At 43.9% G+C, this 26,353-nt stretch overlaps 1 protein-coding gene across 1 annotated transcript in view; it reads left to right on the top strand.

Moving 5' to 3' along the window:
- The window catches only part of SORCS3 (sortilin related VPS10 domain containing receptor 3), a 988,335-nt gene that overhangs the window by 473,527 nt on the left and 488,455 nt on the right, over positions 1 to 26,353 (top strand). Inside the window, exon 5 of the mRNA XM_073595927.1 lies at positions 23,833 to 23,906. Within this exon, the coding sequence (XP_073452028.1) occupies positions 23,833 to 23,906 (74 nt within the window). The remainder of the gene's footprint in view (positions 1 to 23,832; positions 23,907 to 26,353) is intronic.

Genomic DNA, 26,353 nt, shown 5'->3' with positions numbered 1-26,353 from the left:
TTGTTAGTAACAAGTTGTTACAATGTTGACGTCTGATCACTAAAGAGGAGGAAACAGAAGAAATGCTTTCTCCTACCTGCACCAGATAAATGTCATCATCTTAGCCTGAGCAAAGTCACTGGACTGGAGCCTAAGGTCTGCTTTATTGACAGGAATTGGAGTTTTCTTTTTAAAAACATATAACTGTTGCTGTCAGGGCTTTTTTTTCTTCTCAGAAAATAGGTGCAGGAACTCAGTTATCACCCGTTAACCCCCCCCCCCCCCCCAAACACACACACACATGCACACACACCTCATACACAGAGTGCAGAGTTCAGGGGTATGCTACATGCAGAATTCGGGAAGTGTGCTACGTGCAGAGTGCAGAGTTCAGGGGTGTGCCACACAGAGTGCAGAGTTCAGGGGTGTGCCACACACAGAGTGCAGAGTTCAGGGGTGTGCTACACACAGTGTGCAGAGTTCAGGGGTGCGCTACACACAGAGTGCAGAGTTCAGGGGTGTGCCACACACAGAGTGCAGAGTTCAAGGGTGTGCCACACACAGAGTGCAGAGTTCAGGGGTGCGCTACACACAGAGTTCAGGCCAGGGTGTGCTACACACAGAGTGCAGAGTTTAGCCTTCTTCCCCATCAACAACTCACTTTCACTCCTCTTCAGCTCTGACCTCTGCATGCAACTCCCCTCCACTGCCCCCACCCCATCTTCTCCCCCTTCCTTAAAAGCTCCACCATCGTCCACATGTCTTACTTTTGTTACTGTATTAAGAAGCTGAAGCACCCAGCTGGCTCTAGTATCTCCCTGCACACTGTAGGTGGCTGCGCCTCTTTCACTTGCAGGGAGATCATCCAGTGGGGGTGTTGGCATCTGCACTGCACACCGGGCACCTGCATCTCCCTTGTCCATATCCTGCACTCAGTGGAAGCCACTGAGATCAGATCTGTGGGAGCTGTTGGGAGACAAGCTGTCACACGTAAAAACACAGAAGCCAAACTTCTGTGTTTACAAGTGATAGCGGTGAGCAGGGAGCAGAAGGCCTAAGCCAGAGGTGGTAGAGCTAAGTTCCACCAAGTTCCAGCTGAAACAAAAGTCCTGGTTACTGTATATTGTGACATATCAGGAATTTATTCATGCAGACTTGTAAAGTTACTGAAAGGTCCACTTTAAAGTGCAGTCTTCAGACTGTAAGGGCCATCGATTCCTTTAGCGCTGACTTTGGGCCATTCATTTTTACTGGTCATCTTTTAAGTGTAAAATTCTCTGTTGCTAAATATATCCTCCTATAATTAATGTGGGCTACTCATTAGTATTGAAAACCAGCAAGGATGCAATTACACTTAGCTGACAAGGCATCTGGGAATGTCTCGCCCTAGAATAAGCTGTGCATCATGCATCGGACCTTTGTTTTTTAACAAAGTGCCAACATTTTTTTTTAAGAATTTTTGGCAGCTTGGTAAAGCAATGTTTTCTTCATCATGTGTGCATAGTACGGTTGACTGATGCACTTTATGCCCTAGTCACGGTGCTACGAATTTATCAGATGATGTTCCAAAGGGTATTTGATGGGCCTCATTGGGTTTTTACTGGCAGACAGGCAATCTGTTCCACCCTGGTTGTGTTGCTCACCCTGGAAATTTGCACTCGTACCGTTGGGCTATTCTAGCACCGAATTAGCATAGAAATTATATATGCAGAAAGGATTGCTTGCCTGGTTGCATGATAACAAGCTGTTCCATTTACTGTTCACATCCCAACCCTGGAAATAGCTGTTGACACTGGAAAATCTTGATCAGTGTTTGCAACTAATTAATTTTGTAAAGGGAAACTAAAATGGTTTGGGAACTTTTTAAAAACTTTTGTTAATTTTTTTTTCACAAAATTATGTATTTATTTATTTTGGATTTATTTAAAGGCTTTGTTTTTTTTTTAATGTTTCAAGGTCAACCTATACAAATTTCCCCTTACCTTCTGACAATTTGACAAAGGTTCAATCTTTTTTCTATACTATGCAAAACCAAAACAAAAAAAAGATTTGGCTGGAGTTTGAGGTTTTTATTCATTGCACTTCCTATGTGATTACCAGTTGATATATTCTTGGGTGTGGAGTTAGGAGTGCCTAATATAAACGTGTATCTTGCTTGGTGATTTGTTAAAAATTATTTTGATTAAGAACATCAAATACTTCCAACGCATTTCGGGGGAAAGGTCCTCCTTCTTCAAAGTTAAAGTGTAACTAAAGGCAAAACTTTGGGTTGACATCAGAACAGTATTAGAGGGGAAATCTTCAAATTTCAAACCCTAATTCTGGTGACCCTGGTGACATCCTGGGGTTCCCTGACTTTAGAGGGATGTCCTCTCACTTCCTGTTTTGGCCATTTAACAGGAAGTGATGGGAAATCTCCCCTATGGGATACAGATGGCAAAAAAACCCAAATAACAACTAAAACCTGTAACCCTCAATTCTTCTATCCAAAATGAAATGGAAGAAAATGTTTTGCCTTTAGTTTTACTTTTAACATCTGGAGAACAATCTGTTGGGGGGAGTGGCTAAAATAAGAGATTAGACATGGGCCAAACATCACCCTGTTCGGTTTGCAACAGAACTCCCGAACAGAGGTAAAATTCTAACCCGAACGGCGAACCCCATTGAAGTCTATGGGAGCCGAACAGGAAAATTAAAAAGTGGCTATTTTGAAGGCTTATATACAAGCACTTGGCCATTAAAGGGGTATGGGGCACATGTATCAATGTAATTTTTTTTTTAAAAGCAATAGTTTTTTCAGGAGCAGTGTCCCCCCCAAAGCATTATCTTTAAAGGAATTTTTCATTTTTATTTTATTTTATTTATTTATTTTTATTTTTCCTCTGTTCGGGAGTTCTGCTGCAAACCGAACAGGGTGATGTTTGGCCCATGTAATAATCTCTTATTTTAGCCACTCCCCCCAACAGATTGTTAGTCAGCCTGTAAAGTAGCACATATGTAGCATACTGCAGCAAAAATGAGATTTCTAAAAAAATAAAAATAAAAAAAGAAGTCAAATCACATTTGAATTGACTCGCGGTTGCAATTGCTGGCACCCGGCTTTTGAAAAAAAAAAAATAAAGGAGTAAACGGCGTGGGGTCAACCCCCCCCCAGTCCATACCAGACCCTGGTATGGACCTGCTCACTCGTTCCCCCCATTTCTTGGCCTGCCAGGCTGCGTGCTCGGATAAGGGTCTGGTATGGATTTTGGAGGGACTCCACGCCGTTTTTTACCAGCAAATATTTTTTTTTCTTATTCAGCTGTCAGCGGGGAAGCCCATTGACAGCTAATGACTCATCAGTTGTTGAGGATGCTGCGGCTGGTCCTTAACAACAAGCTTTTACTGTGCCCTGATTAGGCAAAGATATGCCCAATGAGGGTGCAGAATGCACTATACAGGGCCCCTGCAAATTCGGGTGTTCCCCGAACAGGGCAAACAGTCAATGTTCGGCCCAAACTCATGCTCGGGCCGAAACGTTCCCCCAACACTATAAAAGAGTAGCCTGTGTTGGAAGTTGATTCAAGTGTAACAGTGTAGACAGGGCTGGTGCAAGGATTTTTGACACCCTAGACGAAATCTAATTTTTCCACCCCTTGGCTCCGCCCCTGACTCCACCCCTTTGTCCTGCCTATGTATACCCCACCTTTTTAATGACTGCTACCATTTTGGGGGTGGCGTTAGTCACCAGCCTGGCGCATGATACACATGCAGCGTATGTAGGAGCCTGGAGGTGGGGGGGTCACGGGTGCGGCGCTCCTGACTGATGTGCACTTTAGGCCGGTGTCTGCCTTGCCTATAGGTAGTGCTGGCCCTGTACAGGGGATATGTAAACAGATAAGCAAGGCACTGATCATGTGTCCATTGGTGCCATCTATTAGTGTCCCTCAGTGCCACCTATCAGTGTGGCCTCATCAGTGCCACCTATCAGTGTGGCCTTCTTAGTGCCCATCAGTGCAGCCTATCAGTGCCACCTCATCAGCGCCCATTAGTGCCGCCTTATCAGTGCAGCCTCATCAGCGCACATCAGTGCAGCCTATCAGTGCCCATCAGTGCAGTCTCATTAGTGTCCATCAGTGGGGAACCCCTCATAATGGGCACAGCAGGTGTGCAGCCCAGGGAACTCAGCACATAGATGGTGGGAACCACTCATAATGGGCACAGCAGGTGTACAGACCTAGGAACCCAGCACAGGGATGGTGGGAACCCCTCATAATGACTGCTGGTGGAAGGGAGAGGAGGAGAAGACAGCTTTCAGATCCTGCAAGGGGAGGAACATACAACCCAGTTCTAGGAAATGCTGCACCCCCAGGCTGCACTAGTATCAGCAGTAACCAGGAGAATACATAGGGACTAGTGGGCAGCAGCCAGCATCCGTGGGAGCTGGTGCTCAACATTTTTTAGGGATCGGGGGGGGGGGGAGGAAACTAACTGAAAAATACTGAAACAAAAACATCAATTGCAGCCACTGTGCCAGCAAATGCAGCCAACTGTGCCCATCATATGCAGTCACTGTGCACAGCAAATACAGCCATTGTGTCCATCATATGCAGCCAACTGTGCCCATATTATTATTATTATTATTATTATTATACAGGACTTATATAGCGCCAACAGTTTACATAGCGCTTTAAAACTTGAGGGTAGATAGTACAAATACAATACACTTTAATACAGTAGAAATCAGAGGGCCCTGCTTAGAGCTTACAATCTAATGCCCCATACACACGGTCGGATTTTCCGATGGAAAATGTCCGATCGGAGCGTGTTGTCGGAAATTCCGACCGTGTGTGGGCTCCATCAGACATTTTCCATCGGATTTTCCGACACACAAAGTTGGAGAGCAGGAGATAAAATTTTCCGACAACAAAATCCGTTGTCGGAAATTCCGATCGTGTGTACGCAAATCCGACGGACAAAGTGCCACGCATGCTCAGAATAAATAAAGAGATGAAAGCTATTGGCCACTGCCCCGTTTATAGTCCCGACGTACATGTTTTACGTCACCGCGTTTAGAACGATCGGATTTTCCGACAACTTTGTGTGACCATGTGTATGCAAGACAAGTTTGAGCCAACATCCGTTGGAAAAAATCCTAGGATTTTGTTGTCGGAATGTCCGAACAAAGTCCGACCGTGTGTACGCCCTATAAGAGGGAAGGTCAAGAGATACAAGAGGTAATAACTGTAGGTGATGTGCTGATTGAGAAGATAATTGTACAGTTGTTAGGTGGGGTCAGATAGGCTTCTCTGAAGAGATGAGTTTTCAGGGATCGTCTGAAAGTGGATAAAGTAGGAGAAAATCGGACGGATTGGGGTAGAGCATTCCAGAGGATGGGAGAAGCTCTGGAGAAGTCCTGAAGGCGAGCATGGGATGAGGTGACAAGGGAGTTTGAGAGCAGGAAGTCTTGGGAGGAGCGAAGAGAATGATTAGGTTGGTGTTTTGAGACTAGGTTAGAGATGTAGCTGGGGGCCAGGTTGTGGATGGCTTTGTAAGTTATGGTTAGTATCTTGAATTTAATTCGGTGACTGAGTGGCAGCCAGTGGAGGGATTGGCAGAGGGGTATAGCAGACGCTGAGCGGTTTGTGAGGTGGATGAGCCTGGGAGCAGCGTTCATGATGGACTGAAGTGGGGATAGCCTATTTAGAGGTAAGCCAATGAGGAGGGAGTTGCAGTAGTCAGGGCAGGAGATGACCAGGGAGTGGATTAGAAGCTTTGTGGTGACATTGGTTAGGAAGGGGCGTATCTTGGAGATGTTGCGAAGGTTGAGGCGGCAAGTTTTGGATAGTGATAGAATGTGGGGCCGAAAGGTTAGTTCAGAGTCCGGGATTACACCTAGGACCTTGGCGTGGGGAGATGGGTTGATAGTTGAGCCATTGATATTGACAGAGAAATCAGGGGAAGTGGCACCTGAGGGAGGAAATATCATGAGCTCGGTTGTGGATGGGTTGAGTTTGAGGAAGTGATGTGACATCCAGGCTGATATGTCTGCTAGTAAGTTGGTAATGCGTGAGGAGACAGATGGAGAGAGCTGGGGGGTGGAGAGATAGATTTGGGTGTCATCAGCATAGAGATGATATTTAAAGCCGTGGGAGGCAATCAACTGACCCAGGGAGGTGGTGTAGATTGAGAAAAGGAGAGGTCCAAGAACAGAACCTTGGAGGACCCCGACGGAGAAAGGAAGAGGAGAGGAGGAAGTAGAGTTGTAAGTGACACTGAAGGAGGGGTGGGATAGGTAGGATGAGAACCAGCGAAGAGCACAGTCATGGAGACCAAAGGAGTGGAGTTTATTGAGGTTGAGGGGGTGGTCCACTGTGTCAAAGGCAGCAGAGAGATCCAGGAGAAGTAGTACAGGATAGTGTCCACTGGTTTTAGCCGTTAGTAGGTCATTTGAGAGTTTAAGGAGAGCAGTTTCCGTGGAGTGTTGAGGGGAAAATCCTGACTGAAGAGGATCAAGAAGTTTATTCATGGTCAGATGGTCGCTTAGTCGGTTGCAGACCAGTCTTTCAAGAAGTTTGGAGGAGAAGGTGAGTAAGGAGATGGGACATAGGTTGTTAAGATTGGTGGGGTCCAGTGAGTGCTTTTTAAGTATGGGGGTGACTAGCACATGTTTTAGAGAGTTTAGGAAGATGCCACAAGAGAGGGAGAGGTTGAAAATGTGAGTTAGAGAGTGTAGAATTGAGTCAGAGGGTGAGCGTAGCATTTGCGAGGGAGCAGGATCCAGGGGGCAGGTGGTTAGATGAGTGTTAGATAAAAGTTTAGCAACCTCATTAATAGTAGCAGGGTTGAATGATCTTCCTGCAACTTAGTCTTATGCCACAGGCGCTCAAGAGCGCAGCTACATTTTCTGAGACTTCTGGTGTCATCTGTTTGCCAGGGTTGTAGCAGTCGGGGCCTAATTCTGTGTGTAGTGAGGGGGGCAAGCTTGTCTAGGGAGGAAGACAGTGAGCTGTTGTAGATGAAAGTGGCTAGGTTAGGGCAGGACAGGGGTGAGATTTTGTCATAGAGGTGATCAGTAGCAGAGTAGAGAAGAGAAGGGTTGAGGTGGCGAAGGTTTCTATGTGTAACTGTTAGGCGGTTGGAGGGAGAGGAGGTGGAAGACAGGGAGAGAGCAAAACTAATAAGGTGGTGATCAGAGAGTGGGAGAGGATTGTTGAAAAGGTTGCACAGAGTGCACAGATAGGAGAAGACAAGGTCAAGGGTGTTGCCGTTGGAGTGAGTAGGAACCTGTATCCATTGCTTCAGGTCGATCGATGAGGTTAGACTGAGAAGTTTAGAAGTAATAGTAGTGTTAGTGTTAACAGGGATGTTGAAGTCACCGAGAATGATTGTGGGGATTTCAGAAGAGAGAAAGTAGGGTAGCCAGGCAGAGAAGTCATCAAGGAAGGCTGATACTGGTCCAGGGGGCCGGTAGATGACAGCAATTCTTAGAGAAATGGGGGAGAATAGACTAATGCAATGTGCCTCAAAAGAGGAGAGTATCAGAGAGGGAGGTGGGTGATGTACCTGATAGGTGCTGCATGGGGCTAGAAGAATTCCCACTCCACCTCCCTTCCGTCCACTTGGTCTGGGGGAGTGAGTCCAGAGAAGGCCCCCATGGGAGAGGGAAGCAGGAGAAGTAGTATCTGATTCATAAAGCCAGGTTTCAATAATGACAAGTAGGTTAAAGGAATTTGTGATAAAGAGGTTGCGGAGGGCGGTGAGTTTGTTACAAACAGAGCGTACATTCCAAAGGGCACAGGAAAAGGGGGGCTGGTTTTGGAAAGAAGAGGAATAGAGACCAAGTTCTCCGGGTTGAAGCTCCTGCCAGAGGGTGTAGGGGGATGGGAGCGTTGGGCAAAGACAGATGATGGTGGCTCAGGGTTTGGGGATATGTCAGTTTAGGAAAAGCAGGTGGGTGAGGGAGGTAATGTGGGAATGTGATTTATATGAAGGGGAATGTCTCAGAGTACTGGAGGTTTTATCAGTATATGGATGTAGAATGATGGTAGGAGCAGTAGTAGGGAGAGGACAGAAGGCAGGGTGATATGTATAAGCAGGCGGATGGTGAAGAGGGTTGAAGGTAAGAGAGTTTGAGGAGCGAGGACAAGAGTGTCAGAAGCGTTGGTAGAGAGAGCATGTTACAGAGTGGAAGGAGAGCTTAATAGAGAGGCAGGGTTACCTGCAGTCTGTTAGGTGCTTTCCAGTGCAGTTTGCTATATTTTTTGCTTCATGCAATTACTGAAGTGCAGAGATTGAAGTGCATATCACTTGTAGAAAGAATCACTTAGAGATAGAAGCCTTAAGGATAGAAGCCCCTGCAATGTGCTCCCCCAGCAATGTGCTGACCTCTTAAGGGTGCTCAAATTTATACTGTTATAAAGGTGGGGTGGAAGTTTGTTAATTAATCATGAGTGAATATAAGAATGCCTAACAATCAAAGTGGACCTTTTGCTTTTAAAGTCAGAATAGCAAGAGGCCAGAGGCCAAGATAAGATCAACACATAAAACTTATGTAATATAGTCCAGAGCAACAAAAAACAACATCATGGTTATACACACAGGGCAACAGATAGAGAAGGCCACATACCAAAGACAAATACACAGAGACAGCAAGTAGATCCCAATTTCATTTAAAGGTGGATAATATGCATCCACTCTGCCCATCATATGCAGCCAACTGTGCCCATCATATGCAGCCAACTGTGTCCATCATATGCAGCCAGCTGTACCCATCATAAGCAGCCAGCTGTGCCCATAATATGCAGCCACTGTGCCCATCATATGCAGCCAACTGTGCCCAGCAAATGCAGCCAACTGTGCTCATCATATGCAGCCAACTGTGCCCATCATATGCAACTAACTGTGCCCATCATATGCACCCTCTGTGTCCATCAAATGCAGCCAACTGTGCCCATCATATGCAGCCACTGTGCCCATCATATGCAGCCAACTGTGCCCAGCAAATGCAGCCAACTGTGCTCATCATATGCAGCCAACTGTGCCCATCATATGCAACTAACTGTGCCCATCATATGCACCCTCTGTGTCCATCAAATGCAGCCAACTGTGCCCATCATATGCAGCCAACTGTGCTCATCATATGCAGCCAACTGTGCCCATAATATGCAGCCAACTGTGCCTATCATATGCAGCCACTGTGCCCAGCAAATGCAGCCAACTGTGCCCATCATATGCAGCCAACTGTGCCCATAATATGCAGCCAACTGTGCCTATTATATGCAGTCACTGTACCCAGCAAATGCAGCCAACTGTGCCCATCATATGCAGCCTCTGTGCGAAGCAAATACAGCCAACTGTGCCCATCATATGCAGCCTCTGTGCGAAGCAAATACAGCCAACTGTGCCCATCATATGCAGCCTCTGTGCCCATAATATGCAGCCACTGTGTGCATCATATGCAGCCACTGTGCCCCCTGCCCGCTCGCTCGCCACCAGCTGTCTGACAGGCACTTACCCCATTGTGGTGGCGGGTCAGGCAGCGGGTCAGGCAGCGAGCTGTGGGATGGGTCACGCGGGTCAGGCGATTGCTCCTGTGTCCTCCCTCCCTGTTCTGCTAGGCGGCCAATGGGATCGCCTCTGCCTTCAGCCAACCAGGTGACCGGTATTAAACCCACACCTCCTGATTGGCGGAGAGGTGGTTTAGTGTTAGAAAGGCAAACATTCATTTGTGGGCGTTAAGGCCCACCCTCCTTGCCATTGCACATATTCATTACATGGTCAGCAAGAAGTTAAATTTATTATTGGTTAGTTTCAAATATAATTGAAAAATGAAAAAAAGCACCATTTGGGAGTTCATACTAAATACCTTTGAATCAGCAAAATACTTTCCAGGTGCATCAAAACAAAAGTTGGGTAAAGCTTATGTTCCATTTTCTTTGTAGAAAGAAGCCGCATTCGGAGTAGACAAGCCTTTCTCCTTGCCAGCACGCACTCCGAGTGAAAGTAGTGGTCTCTCTGCAAAGGTCTGACACCCCCCCTGTTATGCTTGAGCTCTCCAATTAGTACATTGCATACCCCCTGCTGATTGGAGAGCTCTAGTTTTGACTCATGACTTGACTAATATGGGCAATTCTGTATTAAAGAATATAGTAGGGTATGTGATGTCCAACAAGCTTATATGGTCAGGTGTTCCCAAGCTTGTTGACCATATAGCGTATGGCAATATCAATCATCTCTGTTTTTACACTGCTGTTTTCAGGAACTCTATTGGGATCCTGTTACGTAGCGAGTTAGGACGTTAATAGGAGAATTATTTAAATAAGCACTCTAGCTCTTTTGTTTGTGCAGCCGTCAACGCCATTACACACGGCCTGTAATTGTTTTTTTTCTTCGCCGCGGCTGATTGATGCTAATAAAGTGAGTGCAATTTAATATTTTGCTTTCCCCACTCCGCCAGAACATTTGTTAAACAAAAGGAATGGCAATGAAAGTACGACATCGCAGCTGACTATGCAAATGTTGAGTCTGAATAATTGGATTATTATACAAGCAGACGCTATAGAGATGTATCGCCAACATAAAACCGCTCCTCAAAGCTCTCGCATGACGCGGCCTTGGCAGGACAAACAGCGCACATTGTGGTTATGAGCTGGGGACGGCTGAGTGCAGTACAGCCCGCAGGTATATCACTACAAATGACTCGATGAAATAATCCCATTATTTCCTAATACATAATCCGCCAGGCACTGTTTCAATCAGGAGGAAGTGATTTTCATTATTGTATCCAGTATAAAGCATTGTCTCTCGCCTTCAGCAAAGAGCCATCACACTCCCCAGTAATCAGCGCCTCCTGTATCGTAATGTGTTTAATCTAGGACACCTCTGAGAAGTGCTTACCTGGCAATGAGCGCTTAGGGGCAGTTTACCTTTAAATTAGATCTAAACCTAAGAACAAAAATGTAAAACAGAAATACAGCCAAACCTGTCAAGATAAAATAAATAGCCTGATAAAAAAAATAAAATAATAAAATCAGTCTTTGCTGCAATATTTACCTGCAATCCAGAGATTGCATCCAATCCCCCTGTAGTGCTTTTTTTCTGCTACTACATGTCTCGATCTGTGGGCCAGCATAATTCAAGCCAATTCTTCTGAGCCAAGGCCATCCCGGACGCACCCCCAACTTGTGACTAGACAGTGAAAGAAGAAGCAGCTCTCTTCATCTAACAGAATGCTTCTTGTCAGCAAAGGAATTAATCAGCTATTTGTTTGGCTTTTCCCTCTTACACTCCAGCCTTGCTGTAGAGCGGCGGCGAGAAGCAGATACCAGGTCAAATTTAGGTACATATACTGTTTGTTTTTAAATAATATATTTATGGTGTATTACCATTGCAGAACTTTCTGCTAAAAATAAGATAAACATGAATAGTCCAAACCATAGTGTTATGTTAAAATAACAAAACCAGCTTTTTTCTGAAAAACTCAGAGATTTCCCCGCAGTACTTTTTTTCTGCCACTAGATGGCCAGCATGAAACTGTGACTGGACAGTGAAAGGAGGAGCAGCCCAGTGATGAGCTCACCCCTCTGTCACTCTGCCCTCTCTTCCTATTCAGCATGTTTCTTTCAGTGGGATAAAAGGCAGGCCCATTGTAGCTCATCAGTGGATGGTGGAGGTGAAGCATGTGGAGGTTAAAATCTAAAAAATAAATGATAATGGACGTTTATTACTGCAATGTTGTTTTTTTTGGATTTTTTAAATACATTTTTATATTTAATAAAAATATTTTTAACCATACTAATAGGTGTGAAAAAGAAAAGTGCTTATAGGAGCAGAGAGCAGAGTGACAAAGTGACAAGCTGATCACTGTGCTACTGGGGGCTTGTCCGGGATAGCCTGGGCTCAGACTGAGGACATCTAGTGGTAGAAAAAAAAGAGCACTGCAGGGAAAATCTATGGATCAAATATTGATTTGCAAATTATCGTTTATATAGCTATTCATTTTTATCCTGGTATTTTCAGCTGGAGGCTACTTGTACTAAAAACCATTAGTTCAGTTTTTCCATTTTGTTCATGTTCATATTTCAGATGTGATACCAGGGACAACCACTATTGCAGTGTATTATATTGTACACATATCCTTTATAATCCTGTGTAATTAGTCTTCTCTGTCAGTTTTGCTTTTCATTTAATTGATTTCTATCTCATGTAAGAGATGAGTCTTCTTCATATCTCTTTTGGATCTGAGTCTTATTGAGAATCTTATACAGATAAGAAAGGGTTAAGCAGATTAATCACTCATTTATTACATTGATGGGTAATTTCTCCTGCCTGTAAGCAAAGCCCAGCAATAATAATCTCATGCGACTAATCTCTCCACAATTCCACAACAATCTCCAGCCGTATAATGAACCAATCTTTTTTTTTTTTGTTAGTTGATGCTTAGAGAATTGGATAGCTTCTCCCTCAAATGGTCCATTTTTTGGGATTGGGAAAGGGATTGGAGCTCAGAAGCAGCCTTTTAGAGGGAGATATAAAAGACACCAATGAATGCAGCTCGGTATTCATTAACACATCCAAAATATATGTTTTTCTTTTAAATACAAGCGGTGTAAGTACCAACATTTTACTTGGTATCAATTTCTTGCAGTCCCTGTACAGCAGGACTGGGTGCAAGTGGGAGAAGCAGCACAAATAGTCAGTCAGTTCATGTGCTGACAGAGAGAGAGCAGAGTGACAAAGATATAGTGGATATAAAAAGTCAACACACCCCTGTTAAAATGTCAGGTTTCTGTGATGTAAAAAAATGAGACAAAGGTAAATCATTTCAGAACTTTTTCCACCTTTAATGTGATCTATAAATTGTACAATTCAATTGAAAAACAAACCAAAATCTTTTAGGCAAGTGAAGTAAAAATAAAAAAATTAAATAATGTGGTTGCATAAGTGTGCACACCCTCTTATAACTGGGGATGTAGCTGTGTTCAGAATTAAGCAATCACATTCAAGCTCATGTTAAATAGGAGTCAGTACACACCTGCTATCATTTAAAGTGCCTTTAATTAATCCCAAATAAAATTCAGCTGTTCTAGTAGGTCTTTCCTGACATTTTCTTAGTCACACCCTACAGCAAAAGCCATGGTCCACAGAGAGCTTCCAAAGTATCAGAGGGATCTCATTGTTAAAAGGCATCAGTCAGCAGAAGGGTACAAAAGAATTTCCAAGGCATTAGATATACCATGGAACACAGTGAAGACAGTCATCATCAAGTGGGGAAAATATGGCACAACAGTGACATTACCAACAACTGGACACCCCTCCAAACTTGATGAAAAGATGAGAAGAAAAGTGGTCAGGGAGGCTGCAAAGAAGCCTACAGCATCATTAAAGAAGCTGCAGGAATATCTGGCAAGCAGTGGCTGTGTGGTACAAGTGACAACAATCTCCTGTATTCTTCATATGTCTGGGCTATGGGGTAGAGTGGCAAGATGGAATCAATTTCTTACGAAGAAAAACATCCAAGCCCAACTAAACTTTGGAAGACTCCCAAAAGCATGTGGGAATATGTGTTATGGTCTGATGAAACCAAGGTTGAAGTTTTTGGCAATAATTCCAAAAGATATGTTTGGCGCAAAAACAACACTGCAAATCACCAAAAGAACATCATACCCACAGTGAAGCATGGTGGTGGCAGCATCATGCTTTGGGCTGTTTTTCTTCAGCTGGATCAGGGGCCTTAGTCAAGGTAGAGGGAATTATGAACAGTTCCAAATACCGCTCAATATTGGCACAAAACCTTCAGGCTTCTGCTAGAAAGCTGAACATGAAGGGGAACTTCATCTTTCAGCATGACAACGACCCAAAGCATACATCCAAATCAACAAAGGAATGGCTTCACCAGAAGAAGAATAAAGTTTTGGAATGGCCCAGCCAGAGCCCAGACCTGAATCCGATTGAAAATCTGTGGGGTGATCTGAAGAGGGCTGTGCACAGGAGATGCCCGCACAATCTGACAGATTTGGAGTGTTTTTGCAAAGAAGACGGGCAAATATTGCCAAGTCAAGATGTGCCATGCTGATAGACTCATACCCAAAAAGACTGAGTGCTGTAATAAAATCAAAAGGTGCTTCAACAAAGTATTAGTTTAAGGGTGTGCACACTTATGCAACCATATTTTTTTATTTTTTTAGTTTTACTTCCCACCACCTAAAGGATTTCAATTTGTTGTTCAACGGAGTTGTACAGTTTATAGGTCAGATTAAAGGTGGAAAAAGTTCTGAAATTATTTATCTTTGTCTCATTTTTTTACATCACAGAAATCTGACATTTTATCAGGGGTGTGTAGACTTTTTATATCCACTGTATGAGCGCATCACTGTGCTGCTTCTCCTTTCACTGTCTAGTCACAGGCTGGGGGGCTGGTCCGGGATGGCCTGGGCTTAGACTCAGGTCTGTTGAAAAGTCAGATCACCAGTATGGCAGTGCTGTGTAAATCTCAGGACTGGCTGGACAAAGTTCCTGATCTTTTCACGGGTATAACAGCTCCCTTATATGTATATTGGCTGCATATTTAAATTATTAGTGGCAGGATCCATAATCTGGGCCAATTAAGTGTTGCTGCATGGAAATGCGCTGATAGGATCCTGCTGACGAGAGGAGGTGGATGATCTCATCAGTCTTCTGCACTGGCCAATCCTAGGCTGGGGACAGGAAGGTCACCAAGCTTTATTGCCTAACTACACTAGAAAAAACTCAGGTCACCAGTCTGGCAGGGCTGTGTGAATCCCAGGACTGACTGGACAGGGTTTCCAAAAGCTCACTTATATGTACAGTAAATTAACTGTATACTTAGATTGTCAGAGGGAGGGTCAATAATCTGAGCCAATCAAGCTCTGCTGCATGTGCTAATAGAGAACCTGGTGGCGAGAGGAAGTTAATGAGCTCATTAGTCTTCTGCTGCTTCTACACTGCCTAGTCCCAGGCTGGGAGCGGGGAGGTGACCAAACCTTTAAGTTTAACTACACTAGAGAAAAGCCAGGTTACTGGACTGGCAAGTCTGTGTAAATCTGAAGACTGGATGGACAGCATTCCCAAACCTGTGACAGCTAATTAATATGCACATTGACTATATACCATATTTAAATTGTTGGAGGGAGGGTCAATAATCTGAACCAATTAAACTCTTCTGCATGGAAATGCACTGATATGGAACCTGCTGACGAGAGGAGATAGATGACCTCATCATTCCTCTGCTGCTCCAACACTGTCCAGTCCCAGACTGAGTGCGGGGAGGTGACTAAGTCATATTATCTAACTAGACTAGAGAAAAGTTAGGTCATCTATGTGGCAGTACTGTGTAAATCTCAGGACCGGCTGGACAGATTTTCCAATCATTTGACAGGTCTTATGCCCCGTACACATGGTCGGACATTGATCGGACATTCCGACAACAAAATCCATGGATTTTTTCCGACGGATGTTGGCTCAAACTTGTCTTGCATACACACGGTCACACAAAGTTGTCGGAAAATCCGATCGTTCTGAACGCGGTGACGTAAAACACTTACGTCGGGACTATAAACGGGGCAGTGGCCAATAGCTTTCATCTCTTTATTTATTCTGAGCATGCGTGGCACTTTGTCCGTGGATTTGTGTACACACGATCGGAATTTCCGACAACGGATTTTGTTGTCGGAAAATTTTATATCCTGCTCTCAAACTTTGTGTGTCGGAAAATCCGATGGAAAATATGTGATGGAGCCCACACGCGGTCGGAATTTCCGACAACAAGGTCCTATCACACATTTTCCATCGGAAAATCCGACCGTGTGTACGGGGCATAACAGGTTTTCTTCTAAGATTGTGCTGTATTTGGCACCATCCATCTTCCCATCAACTCTGACCAGCTTAATTGTCCCTGCTGAAGGAAAGCATCCCCACAACATAATACTGCCACCACCATGTTTCACGGTGGGGATGGTGTGTTCAGGGTGATGTGCAGTGTTAGTTTTCTGCCACACATAGCACTTTTGCTTTTAGGCCAAAAAGTTAAATTTTGGTCTCATCTGACCAGAGCACCCTTTTCCATAGGTTTGATGTGCCCCCCACATGGCTTCTCACAAACTGCAAAGGGGACTTCTTATGGCTCTCTTGGACAGATTCTCCCACCTGAGCTGTGGATCTCTGCAGCTCCTCCAGAGTTACCATGGGCCTCTTGGCTGCTTCTCTGATTAATGCTCTCCTTGCCCGGCCTGTCAGTTTAGGTGGACGGCCATGTCTTGGTAGGTTTGCAGTTGTGTCATACTCTTTCCATTTTCGGAAGATGGATTGAACAGTGCTCCGTGAGATGTTCAATGCTTGGGATATTTTTTATAACCTAACCCTACTTTAAACTTCTCCAGAACTTTATCCCTGACCTGTCTGGTGTGTTCTTTGGCCTTCATGATGCTGTTTGTTCGCTATTGGTTCCCCTAGATTTAGTTAGTTAGGGTATCAGAGTAAAGGGAGCTGAATACAAATGCATGCCACACTTTTTATTCAGATTTATACAGATTTGTAAAAAAAAAAAAAAAAAAAAATTATTATTTTCCTTCCATTTCACAATTATGTGCCACTTTGTGTTGGTCTATCACATAAAATCCCATTAAAATACATTTACGTTTTTGGCTGTAACATAACAAAATGTGGAAAACTTCAAGAGGTATGAATCATTTTTCAAAGCACTGAATATCAGCTATATAAGTGCAGCTTTAATATTGACAGGTACACAGCCCCCCCCCCCCCCCAAAAAATTCTATGTTTGCGATAATTCAATGGGAATACATAAGTGCTGTTTTTTATAATAAATGGTTGCTGATAAAGTCTTCTCTGTTCTGTACGAGGCCGGTTTTCTGGAATTTTCTCCGGTGTGTTATCATATCTGTTTACTTGTTATTCATCCTGTTTCTCAGGATTGTTAAGAAGGGGCCAAAGCACAAGATCAGAACTGCCGTGATTCATACTAATCTGAAAAAAAGTCATCATTAATTCTGCTCAGCCATGGGTGGAGAGGGAATCTCTGGGCAAATAACGCAGGGAGCACCAAGCTCTGCACTGGTAGAAATGTATAGCAAATGAAACCTCTGATGGCGTTCAACCTCCTGAATGCCAATAGTTGACAAAGAGGGTTTATTATTAATTACACTGAATCTCCTGCTACAGGGAAAGGCATTGACCCACGAGGGCCTAAAGTAATGTTATACCTTCTTTTATTTTTTCAGATGCTGTCAGTAAGACATTGGGGTGTATTTATAAAAAAAAAAAAATATTTATGCTATTTATTCATAAAAAAAGAGTGGCTTGGGAAGATACTGCGTTCTTTCCACTAGATGGAGCTGAAGATCAAAGACATTTATATGATTTTCCGCTCCATCTAGTGGCCATAAAGCAGTGTTTTTCCAAACCATTCAGTTTTTTTGCATAAATAACATTCGATCTGTGGCTAAAATATGCATGAAACAGGGGGAAACAAGGGTGGGACTTTATATGAGGCAACGAATGGATAGGTTCATATGCCTCCATCCCTAATATATTGAGAAAAGGGGGGAATTATGAGACTTTAAATGAAGCACACTACTAAAGAATAAAATGCAATCATGTTTATTGATTCCTGGCAGACAATCATATAATAATGATACATTTTTTATAATCAATGACAATAGATGACAACTTGATATTGCATGTATATACATATATTCCAGCATAAATTAGAATTGTAAAATAATAATAAATGTAATAAGTTGCCCATTGACATGATAGACAGATGAATCTCAAACAAATATTTGCAGTGATGTAGCATGAAACAGTAGCTCTACGCGTTTCATGGGTATTCCCAATCATCAGGAGCAATTAAAAGTAGATGTATCTATAATAAAAAATAGGAGTAAATGCAAAGTACTCTAATGGTTGGGACAGAGGGGGATAAAAGGAAGAGGGGAAACAAACAATTCCCAACCACTCTTACCTACAGGTAGATTCAATATACAAATTGCGGTGTTGACAGCTGAAGGCACCATGGGAATACCACCCCCTGGAGCTGAGGCAGCATAATCCACGGCCGCACGGCGGCCCAAACAACAGCGTAGAGAAAATCTGAGCCCGAATTAGCATTGGTAATATTGGTGAATACTGTATAAAGTTACCAGACAATTTCTGTGAAGGAAACAGTATGTAAATGAATGGGACTGCAACATTGGCAGAGAGAAACACTATAGCCCAAGGGGCATATAATGATATAAGAGCCTAATACAGGGTGAAAACACTTGAATGATAGAAAACCTCTACCTCACCATTTGATTTTGCCCCATGTATACAGAATGAATGTACCAGCGATTTTGTTGGATGAATAGCTATGCAATTTAAAAAAAAAATACACCCCTTATGTTGTGTGTTGCTTCTTCCTTTGCGTGAGAAACACATAAAAGAAGTCACTTACCCTTGCAAAATTATGCTGCATTGAAACACATTTTCATCTATTAGCAGATGTGTGGGAGCACTATTGGGAATTATTAGTACCACCACGTGTCTACTAAAGGGCAGCACTTTTCTGTGCGTTTCGGCAAAGCTCGTGATTTTGCGTGCATTTCCAACATGCACAAAGTGTTAATATAGCCATAATAAATATCTCTGTGCCCCTTGAAGACATCCTCTGCAACGTAACGCGTAGGGCGGAGCTAGTAGTGATGTAATCACGCCAGCCTGTTATGAGCAGTGCAGCCATCTTTACATGCTTACTTTCCATTTTACTTTGTGAGTACCTCTTTGATTTTAATAAAATGATGAGTGTAAGTGGATATTTACCCACATGAATACTTGTCAGTAGTGTTGGGCAAATGATTCGGCCCAAGCATGAATTCAGGCTGAACATTTTCTGTTCACCCGTTTGGCGAACACCCAAATTGTCCGGGCATTTGACCGTTTGTTTGGCCCGCTGACCGCCCCACAATGCACTGTATGCCGCATAGTGCATTGGAGGCCCTGATTGGCTGAATCGATGAAGGATTTCCCCAATCAGGGCACAGAACACTGTCAGAGCCATGGTTTTTAGAAAGTAATGATGACTGTGCCCAATTATGGCTCATTGCTCATAGACCCACCCCCCACTATAAAAGGTTCCTTCCCAGAGTAGCTGTTTGCAGTGTGATATTGGAGTGGAGAGAGACAGAACAGGGCTCTGCTCATTGCTACTAGCGAGTTAGCGTGCTATAGTGTGCTGTTGTGATTCTTTTTGAGTGTAGAGTGTCAGTGTAGTGTGAATATAGTGACAGGGCAGTGTGAGTGTAGTGCAACCATTCATTTTTACTCTAGTGTCAGTTTCATGTGATTATAGTGATAGTGCAGTGTGAGTGTATTGCGACCATTCATTTTTACTACAGTGTCAGTTTAGTGTTTCAGGGCAGGTTTACTGCAGTATTTTGAAGTGTATCTCTTTAGTGTGTCAGGGCAGGGTTACTGCAATATATTGAGGTGTGTCAGTGTAGAGTGTTAGGGCAGTTTTACTGCAGTATAGTAGTGCATCAGGGCATTTTTACTGCAGCGTATTCCAGTGCGTTAGTGCACTTTTACTGCAGTATATTGAAGTGCGTTAGTGCACTTTTATGGCAGTGTATTGAAGTGTGTTTTAGCAGTTTTACTGCAGTATATTGAAGTGCGTCAGTGCAGTTTTACTGTAGTATATTGTTGTGTGTTAGTGCAGTGTGTTTGTGTAGTGAGTATTGAAATTAAAGTGCACCAAACTCCACTTTCTATTGATTAAAGTGCATCCAAGTACACATTTCCCCATATCTATTACATTTTGGTTATAAGCCCCCCCCCCCCCCCCCACCTTCATGTCTGGGAGGACAACAAGGAGAGGCAGACGTTCCCATGGCACTGTGAGGGGACCAGCAGCATATGTGTCCACAGGGAAAGGTGAACGTGGTCTGTTCTCTGGCAGGGCATCATTTCCTCTGTTTAGTGATGTTGCCCATGCCATCCAGCCATAGCATGCAGAGGAGGTGGTGGACTGGCTTATAAATCATTGTCCTCATCCTCCGTCACCCAAGCAGAGAATAGTTTGCAGTCCACCGCAGCTGCCAGAGTATCTTATTCTGCCTCCTTGTCCACAGCTATTCCTGCCATAGCCCCAGCACCAGGCATGGAGGAGTCAGCTGAGTTATTTAAACAGCATCAGCCACTTGAGGGGAGAACACTGGTAAACAACAAACTGGCAGTCATGTTCCCCCAGCCGCAGCGTATTGTCAGGTTGGCTCCAGTGATAATGAGGATGGAGGAGATGATGATGAGGTCACTGATGTGACTTGGGTGCCTGATAGAGCAGAGGAAGAATGTGAGGGTGAGGCACAACCCCAATGAGGCAGTCATCATAGAAGAGTAGAGAGCAGCCACCCTATTCCACCAGATTGTGGAGCTGTTATCTCCCGGCCCTCTCCCCACAGCTCAGCTGTTTTTCAGCACATGTGCAGCTGATCGCACTGTTGCAATTTGCAAATTTTGCCTCAAGCACATCAAGTGTGGCAAAAACACCAACCATTTGGGTACCACATGCGTGACAAGGCATTTAACCTCCCACTCAGCACCTGACAGCCACACAAAAGGGACGTAATTCTGCTCCTCATCACCTTTCAGGTCTACCCACACTATACCTCATGACCTCTCAGCAGCCTCCACTGACAGGGATGATGGTATAGCGAAGGGTGTCCCAGGTCCTTGCAGCACATCTGCCAGCACACCATCAGCTGTAGACTATAGCAGGCACATTTCTCTGCCCCAGCTGCTGCAGCAAAAAAACAAAATGCAGTCACTGCCACCCAAGACTAAGGGGACCCCTCAGGCACAATATGTAAAGGAATTTTTCATTTTTATTGTTTCACTTTAAGAATAAGTAAATCACTGCTCCATTAAAAAAAAATAATTGATACATGTCCCCCAGGGCAGTACCCAGGCCCCCATACCCTTTTTTTATGGCCAATAACTTGCATCTAAGCCCTCAAAATGGGCACCTTTGATTTTTCCAGTTCGGGTCCTATAGACTTCAATGGGGTTTGTAATTCAGCCCTGAACTTTTGCGATGGTGGGAACAGAACCGTGGGGGGGTTCCGTCCATCTCTACTCGTGAGTACCATTGGTGGAACAAGCTGGGCAGCCCCGATGGCGGGTTGAGCCTTGATTTCTTTTTTTGGGGGTCAGAACATCTGGTAAGAGGCTTATGTGTTTTAATGGTGGTGGTCCACTAAATTGACCTCACAAGAATTTATACACACAGTTGGACTTTATTAGACTTTTATTCAAGTTTGTTGAATTTAAGCATATAAGGTTTACTGAATTTAAAGGGACAGATCAACATTTTCTATTCACATAATCAATACGAGATGAACTGGAATTCCACTTTAGAAAACCAAAGACAGACTCCAGACCGACAACAAGCTATTTTTACAGACAAAAGATGGCAAAGCTGGAAAACAGATGGAAGAGAAGGAGCAGAAATAAAGGAAAACAATGGCGTCGGTGAGATTTATAGAGAGTTTATGCTGCATTTACCCTGAAAACGTACTCAAAGGTGAAATTACACTTTAAGGAACAGTCATCCCACTCTTGCCCTGTTGTTTCATTATCACTCAAGCTGCACTGCGGCCGCTCACTCTTTAGACATCTCGGTGATAAATAGACGGATGATTGCGCTTGCACAGTGAGCAAATTCAAGAGTGCTTTATCTTGAACATCACTCCAGAGCCAAGAATCACTCACACAGAAAATTAGTCAGCTGGAAATTGATTGAAATAGCAAAATCCGACCCCAAGAGGGGAAACAGGTTTAACTCATTCTAGGGGGAAGCAAAGCTTCCAACTTGGTAAGGGGTTTTCCATTGTTTTTTCTTTTTTTCAGTAGGCATTGCGGAGCATAGTGATATATATCGTATTGTAAAAGTGGCGAAACCCATTGCACTTAAATCAGTACTACAATAAAAGGACAAGTATTACTTAAAGAGGACCTGTACTGTGGAACCCGTGCCCAACAAAGTCAAGGAAGTCTCTGCAGCTATGGTGTCTCTGCAGCTGATCTTTTCTCCAGGACTAAATTTCCATGCCTTGGTTTGTACTGTACTCCTGTGTGGAGGCCACCATCTTGGTAGAGGCAGGGCTTTGCTTCCTCATGAAACAACTCCCTTGCCCCCATTGACTGGAGATTGATGACTGGTGGGAATATAATGAAAAACTAGCAAGAGAGATGGAGGAAGCACAGTTGGATGGAATTAAAGCCTAAGTTTGATGTAGCTTTAGCCACTTGCCTACTGGACACCTTTACCCCCTTCCTGCCCAGGCCAATTTTCAGCTTTCAGCACTGTCACCCTTTGAATGACAATTGCATGGACATGCAACACTGTACCCAAATTTTTTATCATTTTTTTTCTACACAAATAGAGCTTTCTTTTGGTGGTATTTAATCACCATTGGGTTTTTTAACTTTTTGCTAAATAAAATAGACTGAAAATTTTGGAAAAAAATGGTTTTTCATTGTTTTTTATAAAATTTTGCAAACAGGTAGTTTTTCTCCTTCACTGATGTGCGCTGACGAGGCTGCCTTGATGGGCACTGATGGACACTGATGTGCGCTGATGAGGCTGCACTGATGAGCACTGATAGGCTGCATTGATGAGGCAGCACTAATGAGGCTGCACTGATAGGCTCACTGATGGGCACTGATGAGGCAGCACTGATGGGGTGACACTGATGAGGCTGCACTGAAAGGCAGCACTGATGAGCACTAATATGCAGCACTGATGGACACTGATAGGTGGCACTGATGCGTAATGTCAAGCTATACATAGGTTGGGGGATCAGGAAGAATTTTTTTTACCCGCTGGAGCAAATTGGATCATGCTTTATTGGTGTTGTTTTGCCTTCCTCTGGATCAAAAGATATAGGATAGTGTATATGGAGGTTTTCTATTTGTGTGTGTTGGTTGAACTGAGCTCACCTTACCGATGTCAGGAGCACACCACACACATGAGCCCCCCTACCGATGTCAGAAGCTCACTACCCACATTAACCCACCCTACTGATGTCAGGAGCACACTACACATATGAGCCCATCCTACCGATGTCAGGAGCACGTCACCCACAGGAGCCCATCCTACTGATGTCAGGAGCACACCATACAAAAGTACTCCCGCCCCCCCATGCCAAAAGTGCCCCACTCAGAACCCCAGAATGGTCACGGTAGGTGGAGTGGAGGAAGATCAGCAAACATCTGTTCATTGATTTCCCCTCCAGAGAATGAAGCCAGAAATAACAAATGTTTAGTCACATCTGAGTTCAGCATTGTCGTTCTCCAGCCAGGGAAGAAAGCTGATCAAGCATGGTTTGTGCTTGATCAGCTTCAGTCGGGTCCACAGGTTACATAAGGGTCACCTGACAGACAGAGATGGAGACTCCTGAATGGCCACCTCAAGCTTTGTGCAAACATCTGTGGTAAAACCGTGATCCAATCATGCAAGAGAGATATAGAAACAACTTGTGTATCAGTTACTGTATATACGGTATATATATATATATATATATATTATAATTTTTTTTAGATAATGTTTTTTTTATAATTTTTTAGTGAGTGGGGTTAACTAGTTTTACCTTGTTTTTATTTTATTTTTACTTTTTTTAATGGTTAATATGTTCCCTTTAAGGACATTCCACCATGTCTCAATAACCTTTGACTGTATAAGAAAAAGAGGAGTTGCAGAAGTGAAACAATGTTTTTGGGGTTCTTATCTACTATAAAATTTAAAAAAAAATATATATTTTTTAATAAACTAACCTTTTTTTCATTTTTATCTCCTTCCAGCTCTACAGCTCTATGGATTTTGGAAGAAGGTGGCATCTGATGCATGAAAGGATAACACCCAACAGGTTCTATTGGTAAGTTTCCAGCCATGCTTTCTATTTACTTTTTAGAGGTGGGAATGTCCTCTGGTGTTGTAAGTTTGTTCTAAATAAGCTGCACATGCTGCTGCTCATATTAAAGCAGCTGCACATGCTCAGAGAGAACCCCTTTTATTTAATTTTTTTACAGATTCTTGCTGGTCCAACTTAGTTCACTGCGCCAGTGGGAGCGGGTACCTATCAGAACCCCCCCCCCAAAGTGCCAAATATAGCAGTGGTGGGGGGGGATTAAGGGTGCAGCAAACAAGCAGAGCTTCCCCTTTTGAGCGGAGCTCTGCTTTAATTGGTTTGTGTGAAAGTTATAGCATCTACAAGCTATGGTATATATACTAGAATTTATGCAGCTATAGACGCTATACTGTAATAGCGGTAATGAGCGAATTATATTGCAACTGTGATAGGGTGGTGGGCAATCTGGCGCTAACAGACACTGGCTGGGAGGGTCACTAACTAACACTGACGTCACTAGTGCCACTAATACAGTGATCAGTGAAAATACTGTACAGTATACCAATTATTATTATTATTATTATTATTAATACATGATTTATACAGGATTTATATAGCGCCAGCAGTTTGCGCAGCGCTTTACAATGTAGAGGGGGAACAGCACAAGTACAATACAGTTCAATACAGAAGGGACAGGAGGGCCTTGCTCATGGAGCTTACATTCTAAAGGGAGGGGGAGGTGGTACAACAGGTAATAGCTGCAGGGGATGATTTGATGGGGATGGCTCGGGTACAGTTCTTAGGTGGGTGTGGGATAGGCTTATCTGAATAAATGCATTTTCAGGGATCTCCTAAAGGTGGACAGGGTAGGGGCTGATCGGACATACAGGCAGGGAGTTCCAAAGGATGGGAGAGGCTCTAGTGAAGTCCTGAAGGTGAGCATGAGAGGAGGTAACAAGAGATCTAGAGAGCAGGAGGTCCCAGGAGGAGCGGAGGGGACGATTTGGGCGATATCTGCAGATGAGGTTGGCGATGTAGCTGGGGGCGATGTTGTGGATGGCTTTGTATGTTGTGGTTAGTATTTTGAATTTTATACGGTGCGGTAGGGGAAGCCAGTGAAGGGATTGGCAGAGAGGGGCAGCAGTCACGGTTTGGTTAGTGAGGTGTATTAGTCTAGCATCAGCATTCATGATAGACTGAAGGGGGGATAGCCTGTGTAAGGCTAATGACACTGGCTGGGAAGGATTTAACATCTAGGGGCAATAAAGGGGTTAACTGTGTGCCTAACAATGTGTAATGTATGCTGCTTTTACTTTCTGATCTTGCTGTTTGTTCTCCTTGCTTTTCAGGGAGAAAAACAGCCACATCGCTGTTCACAGTACACAGAGTTCTGTGTGCTTGTAAACACAGAACTCTGTGTGTGATTAGACACAGGCGATCATTTAATCAGATGAAATCGTTGGCTAAAACCTGCTTCCAAACATGTGCTGTGTCCAATCATAGCAAGGGTTGGTAGGGGGCCCACGCACCCAGAATAAGCCCAATACGTACATGTACGTGATTGTGCTTGTACCTGCCACCCTCTCTCAGTATATTTACTGTGTCGGCGGGTCCTTCAGACTCAGCTGATCACAGATTGGGGTGAAGGGCCACAGCTGATTACCATGTGATCAGCTGTGTCCAATGACAGCTGATCACGGAAGTAAACAGAGGCCGATTATCTGCTTTTCTTTCCCCATGCTGACTGCCTGAGAAAAAGAGAGCCAATAACCGGTTTGTGTTAAAGGGACAGCGGCACTGATAATCAGGGCACTAATTATCAGTGTCCTGATTATCAGTGCAGACCCAACAGCTCCCACCAGTGCTGCCAATCAGTGCTCATCAGTGCTGCCGATCAGTGTCCATCTGCTGCCGATCAGTGTCCATCAGTGCTGCCGATCAGTGTCCATCAGTGCTGCCGATCAGTGTCCATCAGTGCCTCCTCGTCAGTGTCACCTATCAGTCTTGCCTATCCGTGCCCATCAGTGCCACCTATCAGTGCCCATCAAAGCCACCTATCAGTGCTGCCTATCCGTGCCACCTATCAATATTCTTACGTGCCGCCTGATTATCAGTGCAGTTCCAATCAGTGCCCACTAGTGCTTCCAATCTGTGCTCATCAGTGCTGCCAATCAGTGTCCATCAGTGCCACCTATCAGTATCCATCAGTGCCCATCAGTGCCACCTATCAATATCCATCAGTGCTGCCTATCAGTGCAGCCTCATCAGTGCCGCCTCATCAGTGCGACCTATCAGTATCCATCAGTGCTGCCTATCAGTGCCCATCAGGGAAGGAGAAAAATTAGCTGTTTGCAAAATTTTATAACAAACTATGAAAAATATATTTTTTTTTCCTGTCTTTTTTTCTTTATTTAGCAAAAAATAAAAACCCAGTGGTGATTAAATACCACCAAAAGAAAGCTCTATTTGTGTGA

This window comes from Aquarana catesbeiana, linkage group LG08, assembly GCF_042186555.1.
Source record: "Aquarana catesbeiana isolate 2022-GZ linkage group LG08, ASM4218655v1, whole genome shotgun sequence".
Taxonomy (NCBI): Eukaryota; Metazoa; Chordata; class Amphibia; order Anura; family Ranidae; genus Aquarana; species Aquarana catesbeiana.
Note: the sequence above shows the minus strand (reverse complement) of the source record. Positions and strands in the feature narration are given on the sequence as shown.